This window comes from Lithobates pipiens, unplaced genomic scaffold (genome assembly GCF_037356315.1).
Source record: "Lithobates pipiens isolate NorthernLeopardFrog02 unplaced genomic scaffold, aLitPip1_a1.2 Scaffold_37, whole genome shotgun sequence".
Lineage (NCBI taxonomy): Eukaryota > Metazoa > Chordata > Amphibia > Anura > Ranidae > Lithobates > Lithobates pipiens.
In genome coordinates this window covers 2,316,568-2,333,195 of record NW_027507825.1, presented here as the reverse complement: position 1 = coordinate 2,333,195, position 16,628 = coordinate 2,316,568, and the positions used below count along the sequence as shown (strand labels likewise).

General features: G+C 46.7%; 1 protein-coding gene across 1 annotated transcript; it reads left to right on the top strand.

Moving 5' to 3' along the window:
* The first annotated feature begins 5,899 nt into the window (after window positions 1–5,899).
* BMP4 (bone morphogenetic protein 4) lies at window positions 5,900–15,556 on the top strand. The gene is made up of 3 exons (XM_077466657.1): window positions 5,900–6,067; window positions 7,545–7,918; window positions 13,796–15,556. The coding sequence occupies exons 2-3, from the start codon at window positions 7,552–7,554 to the stop codon at window positions 14,635–14,637; spliced, it is 1,209 nt and encodes a 402-aa protein (XP_077322783.1). The 5' UTR covers window positions 5,900–6,067; window positions 7,545–7,551; the 3' UTR covers window positions 14,638–15,556.
* The last annotated feature ends 1,072 nt before the right edge of the window (window positions 15,557–16,628 follow it).

Here is a 16,628-nt window from a genome sequence, read left to right as displayed (position 1 = left end):
CTGCAGACAGAATTGCGGGTGACAACCAGCGATTTTTCAGGTTACCATAACCCACGCGTGTCTCTGCTCAGGTGGCGCGTCCCCGCACACAGCTCGTCGCGTGTACGACCGCTTACTCCTTTCAGTGGGCGGTGCCTTTGGGCGGTCCCAGGTGACAAGAAATGCGGACAAGAAATGCCTCCGACCCTTTTTAAAAATCGCACTGAAACGCGTGGTGCCTTTTTTTGTTGCGCACGAAGGTGTGCGCATCAGCAAATGCATGGGAGGGACGGTAATGGCCCCGCCCACAAGGCTGCTAAAGGGCGTTGGGAACGTGTGCGATTTTTGTGTGCGTTCCCAGCACGCACAGAGCGGAACGTGCACTGGCTCTTGGATATTTCCTCCGCCCGGCGCGATGCGTGGGACTTTTTGCAAAAAAGGATGACCCGTCCTGCGCACATAGAAGCCAGAGAGTCAGCAGAGCAGTCAGGTGATGAGCATTTCTAGAAGATCATCCATGGGCTTCCTTGCCGTACAGAGGGCGCCATCGCATACAGCTTTACACATCACTCATCGAGCTGCATTAGTACTTAAGGTGTGCAAAAGTGGCCTTTCAATCCGCAGCACAACCAATAACAGCGCATGAAAGGCCAGTTTAGCATTCCTATAGAGCTAATGCAGCTGATGAATCGTTCCGATTGTCATAATGAGCCGAGGGGAGGGAATCTTATTTACATATCGACAAGTGTCTCCATTGCTGGATAGTAAATCTGATCCTATGTACCGTGGGCAGGCTATGTACGGTGGGCAGGCTATGTACGGTGGGCAGGCTATGTACGGTGGGCAGGTTATGTACAGTGGGCAGGTTATGTACAGTGGGCAGGTTATGTACAGTGGGCAGGCTATGTACGGTGGGCAGGTTATGTACAGTGGGCAGGCTATGTACCGTGGACAGGTTATGTACCATGGACAGGCTATGTACCGTGGACAGGTTATGTACCGTGGACAGGCTATGTACCGTGGACAGGCTATGTACCGTGGGCAGGTTATGTACCGTGGGCAGGTTATGTACCGTGGGCAGGCTATGTAAGGTGGGCAGGTTATGTACCGTGGGCAGGTTATGTACCGTGGGCAGGCTATGTACCGTGGGCAGGCTATGTACCGTGGGCAGGTTATGTACCGTGGGCAGGCTATGTACCGTGGGCAGGTTATGTACAGTGGGCAGGTTATGTACAGTGGGCAGGTTATGTACAGTGGGCAGGCTATGTACCATGGGCAGGCTATGTACCGTGGGCAGTTTATGTACAGTGGGCAGGCTATGAACCGTGGGCAGGCTATGTACAGTGGGCAGGCTATGTACAGTGGGCAGGCTATGTACTGTGGACAGGTTATGTATTGTGGGCAGACTATGCACTATAAATGGACTATGTATTATGACAGGCAATGTACGGTGGGCAGGCTATGAACTATGGCAGGCTATATACCGTGGACACACTATGTACTGTGGACAGGCTATGTACCGTGGGCAGGCTATGTACCGTGGGCAGGCTATGTACCGTGGGCAGACTATGTACCGTGGGCAGACTATGTACCGTGGGCAGGCTATGTACCGTGGGCAGGTTATGTACCGTGGGCAGGTTATGTACCGTGGGCAGGTTATGTACCGTGGACAGGCTATGTACGGTGGGCAGGCTATGTACGGTGGGCAGGTTATGTACAGTGGGCAGGTTATGTACAGTGGGCAGGTTATGTACAGTGGGCAGGCTATGTACGGTGGGCAGGTTATGTACAGTGGGCAGGCTATGTACCGTGGACAGGTTATGTACCATGGACAGGCTATGTACCGTGGACAGGTTATGTACCGTGGACAGGCTATGTACCGTGGACAGGCTATGTACCGTGGGCAGGTTATGTACCGTGGGCAGGTTATGTACCGTGGGCAGGCTATGTAAGGTGGGCAGGTTATGTACCGTGGGCAGGTTATGTACCGTGGGCAGGCTATGTACCGTGGGCAGGCTATGTACCGTGGGCAGGTTATGTACCGTGGGCAGGCTATGTACCGTGGGCAGGTTATGTACAGTGGGCAGGTTATGTACAGTGGGCAGGTTATGTACAGTGGGCAGGCTATGTACCATGGGCAGGCTATGTACCGTGGGCAGTTTATGTACAGTGGGCAGGCTATGAACCGTGGGCAGGCTATGTACAGTGGGCAGGCTATGTACAGTGGGCAGGCTATGTACTGTGGACAGGTTATGTATTGTGGGCAGACTATGCACTATAAATGGACTATGTATTATGACAGGCAATGTACGGTGGGCAGGCTATGAACTATGGCAGGCTATATACCGTGGACACACTATGTACTGTGGACAGGCTATGTACCGTGGGCAGGCTATGTACCGTGGGCAGGCTATGTACCGTGGGCAGACTATGTACCGTGGGCAGACTATGTACCGTGGGCAGGCTATGTACCGTGGGCAGGTTATGTACCGTGGGCAGGTTATGTACCGTGGGCAGGTTATGTACCGTGGACAGGCTATGTACCGTGGACAGGCTATGTACCGTGGACAGGTTATGTACCGTGGACAGGCTATGTACCGTGGGCAGGTTATGTACCGTGGACATGTTATGTACCGTGGGCAGGCTATGTACCGTGGGCAGGTTATGTACCGTAGGCAGGCTATGTACCGTGGGCAGGTTATGTACCGTGGGCAGGCTATGTACCGTGGGCAGGCTATGTACCGTGGGCAGTTTATGTACAGTGGGCAGGCTATGAACCGTGGGCAGGCTATGTACAGTGGGCAGGCTATGTACTGTGGACAGGTTATGTATTGTGGGCAGACTATGCACTATAAATGGACTATGTATTATGACAGGCAATGTACGGTGGGCAGGCTATGAACTATGGCAGGCTATATACCGTGGACACACTATGTACTGTGGACAGGCTATGTACCGTGGGCAGGCTATGTACCGTGGGCAGGCTATGTACCGTGGGCAGACTATGTACCGTGGGCAGACTATGTACCGTGGGTAGGCTATGTACCGTGGGCAGGTTATGTACCGTGGGCAGGTTATGTACCGTGGACAGGCTATGTACCGTGGACAGGCTATGTACCGTGGACAGGCTATGTACCGTGGACAGGTTATGTACCGTGGACAGGCTATGTACCGTGGGCAGGTTATGTACCGTGGACATGTTATGTACCGTGGGCAGGCTATGTACCGTGGGCAGGCTATGTACCGTGGGCAGGTTATGTACCGTGGGCAGGCTATGTACCGTGGGCAGGTTATGTACCGTGGGCAGGCTATGTACCGTGGGCAGGCTATGTACCGTGGGCAGTTTATGTACAGTGGGCAGGCTATGAACCGTGGGCAGGCTATGTACAGTGGGCAGGCTATGTACTGTGGACAGGTTATGTTTTGTGGGCAGACTATGCACTATAAATGGACTATGTATTATGACAGGCAATGTACGGTGGGCAGGCTATGAACTATGGCAGGCTATATACCGTGGACACACTATGTACTGTGGACAGGCTATGTACTGTGGGCAGGCTATGTACCGTGGGCAGGCTATGTACCGTGGGCAGACTATGTACCGTGGGCAGGCTATGTACCGTGGGCAGGCTATGTATCGTGGGCAGGTTATGTACCGTGGGCAGGTTATGTACCGTGGACAGGCTATGTACCGTGGACAGGCTATGTACCGTGGACAGGTTATGTACCGTGGACAGGCTATGTACCGTGGGCAGGTTATGTACCATGGACATGTTATGTACCGTGGGCAGGCTATGTACCGTGGGCAGGCTATGTACCGTGGGCAGGTTATGTACCGTGGGCAGGCTATGTACCGTGGGCAGGTTATGTACCGTGGGCAGGCTATGTACCGTGGGCAGGCTATGTACCGTGGGCAGTTTATGTACAGTGGGCAGGCTATGAACCGTGGGCAGGCTATGTACAGTGGGCAGGCTATGTACTGTGGACAGGTTATGTATTGTGGGCAGACTATGCACTATAAATGGACTATGTATTATGACAGGCAATGTACGGTGGGCAGGCTATGAACTATGGCAGGCTATATACCGTGGACACACTATGTACTGTGGACAGGCTATGTACCGTGGGCAGGCTATGTACCGTGGGCAGACTATGTACCGTGGACAGGTTATGTACCGTGGGCAGGTTATGTACCGTGGACAGGTTATGTACCGTGGACAGGTTATGTACCGTGGGCAGGCTATGTACCGTGGGCAGACTATGTACCGTGGACAGGTTATGTACCGTGGGCAGGTTATGTACCGTGGACAGGTTATGTACCGTGGACAGGCTATGTACTGTGGACATGTTATGTACCGTGGGCAGGCTATGTACAGTGGGCAGGTTATGTACCGTGGGCAGGTTATGTACCGTGGGCAGGCCATGTACCGTGGGCAGGTTATGTACCGTGGACAGGTTATGTACCGTGGGCAGGCTATGTACCGTGGGCAGGTTATGTACCGTGGACAGGTTATGTACCGTGGGCAGGTTATGTACCGTGGGCAGGCCATGTACCGTGGGCAGGTTATGTACCGTGGACAGGTTATGTACCGTGGGCAGGCCATGTACCGTGGGCAGGTTATGTACCGTGGACAGGTTATGTACCGTGGGCAGGCCATGTACCGTGGGCAGGTTATGTACCGTGGACAGGTTATGTACCGTGGACAGGTTATGTACCGTGGACAGGTTATGTACCGTGGGCAGGTTATGTACCGTGGGCAGGTTATGTACCGTGGACAGGTTATGTACCGTGGGCAGGTTATGTACCGTGGGCAGGCCATGTACCGTGGACAGGTTATGTACCGTGGGCAGGCCATGTACCGTGGACAGGTTATGTACCGTGGGCAGGCCATGTACCGTGGGCAGGTTATGTACCGTGGGCAGGTTATGTACCGTGGGCAGGTTATGTACCGTGGACAGGTTATGTACCGTGGGCAGGTTATGTACCGTGGGCAGGCCATGTACCGTGGACAGGTTATGTACCGTGGACAGGTTATGTACCGTGGGCAGGTTATGTACCGTGGGCAGGTTATGTACCGTGGGCAGGTTATGTACTATAAACGGACTATATATTAGGCAGGCTGTGTATTGTGGACAGATGATAATATACATTGTATTATATTTATATATATAAAGATGCTGAGTATACATTGTATCAGTTTGTATCTTTCTCCCGGGCAGAGTCAGGTATTCTATAGCGGATATCCATCCATCCATCCCCGATCACCCCCCCCCCATCTCCTCTCCCCCGATCTCCCGTACCCCCCGATCTCCTCTCCCCCGATCCCCGCACACACCCCCCCCATCTCCTCTCCCCCGATCCCCGCACACACCCCCCGATCTCCTCTCCTCCGATCCCCGCACACACACTCCGATCCCCGCACACACCCCCCGATCTCCTCTCCCCCGATCCCCGCACACACCCCCCGATCTCCTCTCCCCCGATCCCCGCACACACCCCCCGATCTCCTCTCCCCCGATCCCCGCACACACACCCCGATCCCCGCACACACCCCCCCCGATCCCCGCACACACCCCTCGATCTCCTCTCCCCCGATCCCCGCACACACCCCCGATCTCCTCTCCCCCGATCCCCGCACACACCCCCCGATCTCCTCTCCCCCGATCCCCGCACACACACCCCGATCCCCGCACACACCCCCCCCGATCCCCGCACACACCCCTCGATCTCCTCTCCCCCGATCCCCGCACACACCCCCGATCTCCTCTCCCCCGATCCCCGCACACACCCCCCGATCTCCTCCCTCTCGGGTGAAGCGGCGTTGCTCTGAGCCGGCAGAAGGGGGCGTCGTCGGTCTTATATAGCGGGCCGGGCGGTGATTGGCAGACTCCCCGGACTCCCCACGTGACGGCTCGGTGGGCTGGAAGAAAAGCGGGCGCTGGGAGTGAGATCGGTCAGTGTAGTCATTCCCCTCCATCCCGTCCGATGTGCGGAGAGCCTGAGGACCCCCCCGAGCCTTTCCACCCGCCTGTCCCTCATTGCCTGCCGAGAACCATGGACTGTAGTTCTATGCCTTGTTCTCTGTCAGTGAGTAGACCTTTCTCTTTATTATCCCCCTTCCCCCTGTGTCCATGGAGGAGAGACCCCCACATCTAGGGTCAGGACCCCCCTATATCCATGGAAGAGGGACCCCCACATCTAGGGTCAGGACCCCCTATATCCATGCAGGAGGGACCCCCACATCTAGGGTCAGGACCCCCTATATCCATGCAGGAGGGACCCCCACATCTAGGGTCAGGACCCCCCTATATCCATGCAGGAGAGACCCCCACATCTAGGGTCAGGACCCCCTATATCCATGCAGGAGGGACCCCCACATCTAGGGTCAGGACCCCCCTATATCCATGCAGGAGAGACCCCCACATCTAGGGTCAGGACCCCCTATATCCATGCAGGAGGGACCCCCACATCTAGGGTCAGGACCCCCTATATCCATGCAGGAGGGACCCCCACATCTAGGGCGAGGACCCCTCTACAGGGATCCGATGGGCGACAGAGGGCAGCTGACCCCGGGGGCTCCGATGGGCGACAGAGGGCAGCGGACCCCGGGGGATCCGATGGGCGACAGAGGGCAGCGGACCCCGGGGGATCCGATGGGCGACAGAGGGCAGCGGACCCCGGGGGATCCGATGGGCGACAGAGGGCAGCTGACCCCGGGGGATCCGATGGGCGACAGAGGGCAGCGGACCCCGGGGAGGATCTGATGGACCCGCGTAGGGATGGTGCCCGGTAGATTTTCTTTTTTTTTTTTTGGGTGCAACCACCTGGACGCGGTGATGGCGCTGAGCTCACCATGGGCACCCTGGATGTGGTGGCAGCGATGGACTCGCCATGGGCACCCTGGACACGGTGATGGCACTGAACTCACCACGGGCACCCTAGAAGCGATGATGGCACTGAGCTCGCCATGGGAGCCCTGTGAACGCATTATTAATGCCCTGGAAGCGGTGACAGAGCTGAGCTTGCAATGGGCGCCCCGTGAAAGCACCATGGGCAACCTGAAAATGGTGACCATGCTGAGCTTGCCATGGTTGCCCTGGAAGCAGTGACTGCACTGAGCTTGCCACGGGTGCCCTGGAAGCAGTGACGGCACTGAGCTTGCCATGGGTGCCCTCTATGTGGTGACCATGCTGAGCTTGCCATGGACACCCTGGAAGCGGTGGCACTGCGCTCCCTATGGAAGCGGTGACGGCGTTGAGCTGGTCCCGGCTGTTTATTCTGCAGGCAGAGATAATTGTGCAGATAGCCCAGAGACAGCACACAGATTAGTCGGGATCGTGGCTATCTGATAATGAGTTATTTGCCAGTAAACAAGTTAGACCATGATAGTCCCCCCCCCCCTCCTCCTCACCCCCCCCCCCCACCCCCCCTGGGCACGCAGAGTAGATTGGGGCCGCTCTTGTCCTGTTGTTCCGTCTGTAGCCTCTTTGACTTTAGCTCTTATTTTTTAACCCCCCCCCATGAGCCTCCTACTTATTTGCATGTATTGTGTTCTGCATCCCAGAGACACCATGATTCGTGGTAACCGAATGCTGATGGTCATATTATTATGCCAAGTCCTGCTAGGAGGCACTAGCCATGCCAGTCTGATTCCTGAGACCGGGAAGAAGAAAGTGGCCGAGATTCAGGGCCAAGCGGGCGGAAGGAGGTCTGCCCAGAGCCATGAGCTCTTGCGGGACTTCGAGGCGACGCTGCTGCAGATGTTCGGCCTCCGCAAGCGGCCGCAGCCCAGCAAGGAGGTGGTGGTGCCCGACTACATGCGGGACTTGTACCGGCTCCAGTCGGCCGAGGAGGAGGACGAATTGCAGGAGATCAGCTTGGAGTACCCAGAGAGACCCACCAGCCGTGCCAACACAGTGAGGAGCTTCCACCATGAAGGTAAGTGCTCCAAGAACCTTGTGTTGTGCCTGCGGAGGGGTGGGAAGGAGGGTCAGGCGTGGGTTCGGCTTCTGAAAAAAAAAAAAAAAACTTTTTAGAACTTGTCTGGAATGCCGCGGCCCCCTGTTTGTGTTGTGAATGGTGATTTCAGCCCTACCGGGGGTCTCCTCTGGATCGGGGTTGGAGAAGATTCATTGTGGTGGACTTTTATCTTATGACTTTATAAACCCAAAGCTCTGTAATAAGGCACTCCTTGTCTACGTTGTGAGATCTCTTTAGGCACTCCTTGTCTACGTTGTGAGATCTCTTTAGGCACTCCTTGTCTACGTTGTGAGATCTCTTTGCCACCCCAGAGAACCCTTTAATCATTTAGCATCATTATGTTGGAAAGTAATAACCCCCCCCAGGTACCTCCTGTATACACCTAGGGTATAAAAGTCTTTGTGCCTTGTCCCTTGTCTTCAGTCTGTCTGTTGAGGAATAATATCCTTGGAGCTCTTACCTATTCTCATGTAATGGCCGGTAACACCTTCCATTGTCTTGTGTTTGTGCAGAACCGTTCAACAACTAACTGACCATCCCCCTTAATTTCCATCATGTACTTTGCAGAGTCGTGTTAATGTCCGTTCTCCCCCCCCCCCCTGTACATTAGGCATGTAGCAACTGCTTAATTCCTGACCTGGATATAGGTATGCGAGCCTGCGATCCCTCATAGACTCGCCCAGCTGCTCGTTCCCTTCTTATCACTGTATATGTTGAATTATCGGCTGTTTAGTAATGCGGGAGTCCACTCCTATCTTGCAAAGTTTGCAGCAGCCCAATGTTAACCATGTAAAAGCTTCTCAGTGCGAGAAAATATCCTTCATGGATTGGACCACCTGCAGTGGGCAGGTTGACGCCATTCTTCCAGTCTGAAGATGATATATCAAGATGTAGACCCCAAATTCTTCTGGTTAATTGAACATCTGTATCTTGTTGAATTCCAGTCTGAAGATATATATCGAGGTGTAGACCCAAGTTCTTTTTAGTTGGTTGCCACGCATCTTGTTGACTTCCAGTCTGAACATATATATCGAGGTGTAGACCCAAGTTCTTTTTAGTTGGTTGCCACGCATCTTGTTGACTTCCAGTCTGAACATATATATCGAGGTGTAGACCCAAGTTCTTTTTAGTTGGTTGCCACGCATCTTGTTGACTTCCAGTCTGAACATATATATCGAGGTGTAGACCCAAGTTCTTTTTAGTTGGTTGCCATGTATCTTGTTGACTTCCAGTCTGAACATATATATCGAGGTGTAGACCCAAGTCCTTTTTTAGTTGGTTGCCACGCATCTTGTTGACTTCCAGTCTGAACATATATATCGAGGTGTAGACCCAAGTCCCTTTTCAGTTGGTTGCCATGTATCTTGTTGACTTCCAGTCTGAACATATATATCGAGGTGTAGACCCAAGTTCTTTTTAGTTGGTTGGCATGCATCTTGTTGACTTCCAGTCTAAAGATATATCGAGGTGTAGACCCAAGTTCCTTTTTTTTAGTTGCTTGCCACGCATCTTGTTGAATTCCAGTCCGAAGATATATTGAGGTGTAGACCCAAGTTCTTTTTAGTTGGTTGCCATGTATCTTGTTGAACTTCAGCCTGCAGATATGTAAATGTGTAGACCTAAGTTCTTCTGGTTAATTGGTCGTATGCATCTTGTTGAACTCCAACCTTGGAAGGACTAGAAGCAGCAGCCATGGTCTTCCAGCTTGAGTTGAAGTTCCTCAGTAGCTAGGGGCTTCGTAAAGTTGACTTTAAAACCTGCTAAAGTGATATTGAACACACACGTGAGCCCCAGAAACACGTTTCTAAACCTCGTTTCTACCCTACGGTGGTATCATGCGAACAGAAGTGTCATTTATAGTCGTGTGTGTGTGTGTGATGAAACTGAAATAAAAATCTGAAGATCTAGGTGACCTTGAAGGTCTTTTTCCAAAAAGTTGTCCCGTTGATGGGCAAGGAGCGTTAAGCAGACGGTGTCTGGCTTTATTGTAAATTTGTGGTCTTACAAGTGGTTTCTGGAGTGGTAACAGCTTAGTATGGGGCTACACGTCCAATGCTGAGAACATGCTTGGTCCTGTAGTTCTATCACAGGTGGGGCAGTTGAAGTTTGCAATTGCCTAAGCATGTTCTGGAACATGGAGTTAGCCATTGGTCCGCTTTCCAACCATGAGTCACGTGATGCATGCACCTAGTCAGTATGTTATTATAGAGGTTTTTTATTTTTTATTTATTATATTATATTTTATTTATTTTATTATTTAAACTTTGTTAAATTTTTTTTTTTTTGGGCTTAAACAAACCTATGATTGTCCCGTTGAACTTGGTTTGAAAAGCCTTGAAAAAAAAGAGACGTCTCGCCCCCCTTTATGTTTCACGCGGTGCATAGGTCCGTTTTCAGCTTGTATAAACTGCGTTATGTGCTCCCGTCTCATCAAAGGCAAAAAAAAAAAACGGCGCACCTCCCTGTTTTTTCCACTCGCTTTAATACTTAAAGTACACTCGGTGTATTTAACGCCACAACCGTGTGTTTGTAAGATTTGTTCAATGAAGCCTTGTAATCCGATCCAAATGTTTCCTTGCGGATGTTTTTTTCCCAAGGTAAATCTGACTTATTAATCCACGGCATCTTTGCAGTACTGGAATTTTGCTTTTCTTCCCCCCCCCTCCCCCCCCCTCTTCTGTAATATGATCAACAAGGCATGCTCTATGCTTTCAAAAAATTGCTGGATCTCCCGAGCAATACACTTCAGATTCAGAAAGAAACTTTGTATGTGATCTTGCCTGCCAAGTGATTTATGTAGATGGAGCTTGCAAATTTTGGATCACAAGTGGCTGAAAGGTTGAACTTGTTAAGAGTTCGCAGGGTTTGCATAAGTAGCAGCGTTTTTAAGAGAGGGGACATCTTTAGCTCTCTTCAAAAAGTTGAGGAATGGTAGTCCATTTATCTTGCCATGTTGTATTCTTTCGCATAAGTAGCAGGGTTTTTAAGAGTAAGGGCATCTTTAGAGCTCCTCAAAAAGTTGAGGAAGGATAGTCTCCTTATCTTTCCATGTTGTATCCTTTTTGCATAAGTAGCGGCATTTTTGAGGACATATTTAGCTCTGTTCAAAAAGTTGAAGAGCGGTAGTCCCTTTTTGATCTTGCCATATTGTATACTTTCGCACAAGTAGCAGAATTTTAAGAGCGAGTAACTCTTTTCGAACTGTCCATAAAGTCGAGGAACTGTAGACCATTTATCTTGCCATGTTGTATTCTTTTGCATAAGTAGCGTCATTTTTGAGGACATCTTTAGCTCTGTTCAAAAAAGTTGAAGAACGTTAGTCCCCTTTTTATCTTGTCATACTGTATACTTTTGCTCAAGTAGCAGAATTTTAAGAGTGAGGAACTCTTTAGATCTTTGCAAAAAGTTGAGGAACGTTTAGTCCCTTTATCTTGCCACATTATATACTTTCGCACAAGTAGAATTTTTAAGAGCGAGTAACTCTTTTCGAACTATCCATAAAGTCGAGGAACTGTAGGCCATTTATCTTGCCATGTTGTATTCTTTTGCATAAGTAGCAGAATTTTTAAGAGTAAGGGCATCTTTAGAGCTCCTCAAAAAATTGAGGAAGGATAGTCTCTTTATCTTGCCATGTTGTATTCTTTTTGCCTAAGTAGCGTCATTTTTTGAGGGCATATTTTAGCTCTGTTCAAAAAGTTGAAGAGTGGTAGTCCCTTTTTATCTTGTCATACTGTATACTTTTGCTCAAGTAGCAGAATTTTAAGAGTGAGGAACTCTTTAGATCTTTTCAAAAAGTTGAGGAACGTTTAGTCTCTTTATCTTTCCATCTTGTATTCTTTTTGCATAAGTAGCAGCATTTTTGAGGATATCTTTTAGCTCTGTTCAAAAAAGTTGAACGGTAGTCCCTTTTTTATCTTGTCATACTGTATGCTTTTGCACAAGTAGCAGAATTTTAAGAGCGAGGAACTCTTTTAGATCTTTGCAAAAAGTTGAGGAACATTTAGTCCCCTTTATCTCGCCACATTATATACTTTCGCACAAGTAGCAGAATTTTAAGAGCGAGTAACTCTTTTCAAACTGTCCATAAAGTCGAGGAACTGTAGGCCATTTATCTTGCCATGTTGTATTCTTTCACATAAGTAGCAGAATTTTAAGAGTGAGGAACTCTTTAGATCTTTGCAAAAAGTTGAGGAACGTTTAGTCCCTTTATCTTTCCATCTTGTATTCTTTTTGCATAAGTAGCAGCATTTTTGAGGATATCTTTTAGCTCTGTTCAAAAAAGTTGAACGGTAGTCCCCTTTTTATCTTGTCATATTGTATACTTTCGCACAAGTAGCAGAATTTTAAGAGGGAGTAACTCTTTTCGAACTGTCCATAAAGTCGAGGAACTGTAGGCCATTTATCTTGCCATGTTGTATTCTTTCGCATAAGTAGCAGAATTTTTAAGAGTAAGGGCTTCTTTAGAGCTCCTCAAAAAGTTGAGGAAGGATAGTCTCTTTATCTTTCCATGTTGTATTCTTTTACATAAGTAGCGGCATTTTTGAGGACATCTTTTAGCTCTGTTCAAAAAGTTGAGGAACGTTTTAGTCCCTTTATCTCGCCACATTATATACTTTTGCATAAGTAGCAGAATTTTAAGAGTGACCTCTTATAGATCTGTTAAAAAAGTTGAGGAATTCTCACAGATCTTTCTATTCAATGTGTTTTTATACTGTTTGTGTATTTGAAAACGTAATAAAAAGTTAAGGGATAAAAGGGGGGGGGGAGTTGAACCATAGTCCCTTTATCTTGTCACGTTGTATACTTTTGCATATGTAACAGACAGTGAGGAACTCTTTAGATCTTTTCAAAAAGTTGAGGGGACATTTTTGGTCTTTTTTTTTTTTTTTTTTTTTTTTTTTTTTTTTCCATGTTGTATTCTTTTTGCATAAGTAGCAGCATTTTTGAGGACATCTTTTAGCTCTGGTCAAAAAAGTTGAACGGCAGTCCCTTTTTTATCTTGTCATATTGTATACTTTCGCACAAGTATCAGAATTTTAAGAGCGAGTAACTCTTTTTGAACTGTCCATAAAGTCGAAGAACTGTAGACCATTTATCTTGCCATGTTGTATTCTTTCGCATAAGTAGCAGGATTTTTAAGAGTAAGGGCATCTTTAGAGCTCCTCAAAAAGTTGAGGAAGGATAGTCTCCTTATCTTGCCATGTTGTATTCTTTTGCCTAAGTAGCGTCGTTTTTAGGGGACATCTTTAGCTCTGTTCAAAAAAGTTGAATGGTAGTCCCTTTTTATCTTTTCATACTGTATACTTTTGCTCAAGTAGCAGAATTTTAAGAGTGTGGAACTCTTTAGATCTTTGCAAAAAGTTGAGGAACGTTTAGTCCCTTTATCTCGCCACATTATATACTTTTGCGTAAGTAGCAGAATTTTAAGAGTGACATCTTTAGATCTTTAGGGGGAAAAAAAAAAAAAAAGTTGAACCATAGTCCCTTTTATCTTGTCACGTTGTATACTTTTGCATATGTAACAGACAGTGAGGAACTCTTTAGATCTTTTCAAAAAGTTGAGGGGACATTTTGGTCTTTTTTTTTTTTTTTTTTTTATCTTGCCATGTTGTATTCTTTTGCATAAGTAGCAGCATTTTTCAGAGTGAGGAACTCTTTAGATCTGCTCAGAAAATTGAGGAACGCTTGGTCTCTTTATCTTGTCATGTTGTATTCTTTGTTAGAATATAGTAGAGGAGGTTTGTTGCGAAGGCTTCGTCTACATCTGTTTTTAAACCACGCTGAGTCAAATATTAATTTTTTTTTTTTTTTTTTTTCCTCTTCTTTCTTTGTTAGAACATTTGGAGAGCATTCCAGGCACGACAGGAAACACAAGTATTCGTTTTCTCTTCAATCTCACCAGCATTCCAGAGAACGAGGTGATATCGTCAGCTGAGCTCAGACTGTATAGAGAACAGATAGACCACGGACCTACGTGGGAGGAGGGATTCCATAGGATAAATATATTTGAAGTCATGAAACCTTTTACGGGGAATGGACAGTTGATCACTAGGCTACTGGACACCAGGCTCGTCCACCACAACGTAACGCGGTGGGAAAGTTTTGACGTAAGCCCGGCCATTGCGCGATGGACCCAAGACAGGGGCATAAACCACGGGCTTGCGGTGGAGGTGGTCCACCTCAACCAGACTAGAAATTTTCAGGGGAAGCACGTTCGGATTAGCCGTTCTTTATTACCTCAAGAGAACTCAGACTGGTCTCAAGTAAGGCCGCTTTTAATCTCCTTTAGCCACGACGGCAGGGGACATGCACTGACCAGGAGGTCAAAACGAAGCCCCAAACCGCAGCGAGCCCGTAAAAAAAATAAAAATTGTCGCAGGCACACGCTGTACGTGGATTTCAGCGATGTTGGCTGGAACGATTGGATTGTGGCACCCCCTGGATATCAAGCCTTTTATTGCCATGGCGATTGCCCGTTTCCATTGGCTGACCACTTAAACTCAACCAACCATGCCATTGTACAAACTCTGGTGAACTCCGTTAACGCGAGCATCCCCAAAGCTTGTTGCGTACCGACAGAACTGAGCGCCATTTCCATGCTGTACTTGGACGAGTACGACAAAGTGGTCCTTAAAAACTATCAGGAGATGGTGGTAGAGGGTTGTGGATGCCGCTAAAAAACAAAAACAAACAAAACAAACAATTAAAAAAACAAAGGCAGACTGCTCGTTATCTGCTGAACTCCTTTGAAAATGAACCATCATCTTGACCTTATTTATGTCTTTTATGTGCAAATTTTTTTTTTTTTTTTTTTTTGACCATATGATCATATATTTTGCAAAATATATTTATAACAACATATTAAAAGGAAAAAAAATAAAATAAGTCATTATTTTCAAAAAAAAAATTTTTTTTCAAAAACATAAGCTACTTTTTTTTTGTACAATTGTTTATAAAATGTACAGTTAGGAAAATGTTGGATCTATAAAAGGGGATATCATTATTTTTTTTTCTATGTTTGTTTTCTATACAAAATGAGCTTTTTATAGTGTTAATATTTATTTGCAATATGACTTAAACACCTATTCCTAAATGAATGTAAATTAGGGTAAAGCATATTGCTGTTTGGAAGTCACAGTGGGAATCCCAGCAGCCTCTGGGGTAAACTGTTTCTTTTTTTTTTTATTCCAGTTTGTTTGAAAAAGAGTCTACGAAGTACCTGATTTCAATTTGTTATGCTAATGATAAGAACGGCCACTGCCCCATTCCCTCCTTCAGTAAATTGTTGGTTCCAAGTTATTATTATTATTATTATTATTTTATTTTGTTTAAGGGTAAGAAAATGTAAAAAATTAAATTTTTATTTAAAAAAAAAAAAGAAAAAAATGAAACCATTCCACCTTTTTGAAGGTTAAAAAAAACACCTGACAACTACTGTACTTTTTTTTTTTTTATCTGGCATATCCCTTCATCTGTTTTGACATTTCTGCCAGAAAAAAAAATAAAAACCCTATTATTTTTTAATAATGATACGTAAAAACAAATACAATATTTTGGTAATATTTTTTAAATAAACATATTTATTTTTCCTCTTGACATTGAAACAATCTGTCATTTTAACCTTGTGCGTCACCATGTCCAAATATCCCCAGGAGACTATTGTAAAGCTTGGTTTTTAATTATTGAAACTCTCCAATGCTCAGGAGGAGGTTGGGGGGGGGGGGGGGTGTGATGGAATGAGTCGGTTGGGGTGGGGGGGGGGGGGGGCTTAGTTAAAACCAATAAAAACTTGAACAGTGGAAAGATTGGCAAGACTTCACTTCCTGGAGAGTGCAGGTGGAGAGACCAGATCAGGGCCTCAGGGTAATGCATCGAGACTCCATGCTGCTTTTGTCTTGTAACTGCCTTCAAAAAGGGCCTTTTTAATTGTACAGAGCTTAAATAAATTGTTTAAAAGAGAGTGAACTCAGTTTCCCCTTAGGACAAATTTGTTTTGTGACGTTTGATTTACAAAAAAAAAAAAAAAAAAAACTTGAAAAAAGAAATGGAATCTGCCATTACAATACTGTTTTTTTATTTATTTATTTTTTTTGCTTGCTACACGGCTCCAGGAGTTGTTCAACCAAACCACCAAATATAAATGAAATATAAATGAAATGTTGTAGTGATTTTTTTTTTTTTTATAACCTTCTTTGATAAATGTAAAAAAAATTAAGGAGCAGCTAAAAAAAGATATTTAAAATTGAGACATATGGGGGGGGGGGGTTCGGAGAAGAGTCATCTCCAACATTCTTGACTTTGTGGTCATGTAAACCCATTAAAAAAAAGTACCACCAGGTGATGTTTTTGACCTTTTTTTTTTTTTTTTTTTTTTTTAATCCTTAAATGTCACCATAGAACAACAGTCTGCTCTGCAAGTTCTATGGATTACAATATCTAATATTCCAGGAGAGGGAAAGAGTTGACTACAACAATCTTAACTTACTGGCCATGTAAACCATTAAAAAAAGTACCACCCAGGTGATTTTTTGAATTATTATTATTATTTTTTTTTTTTATCCTAAAGTGTTGGCTAACATCGAACAACATCCTTATCTCCAACATTATATTGGTTCAAATATCTAGTTTTCTAGGGGAGGGGAAGAGTTGACCCCAACAACTCTTGACT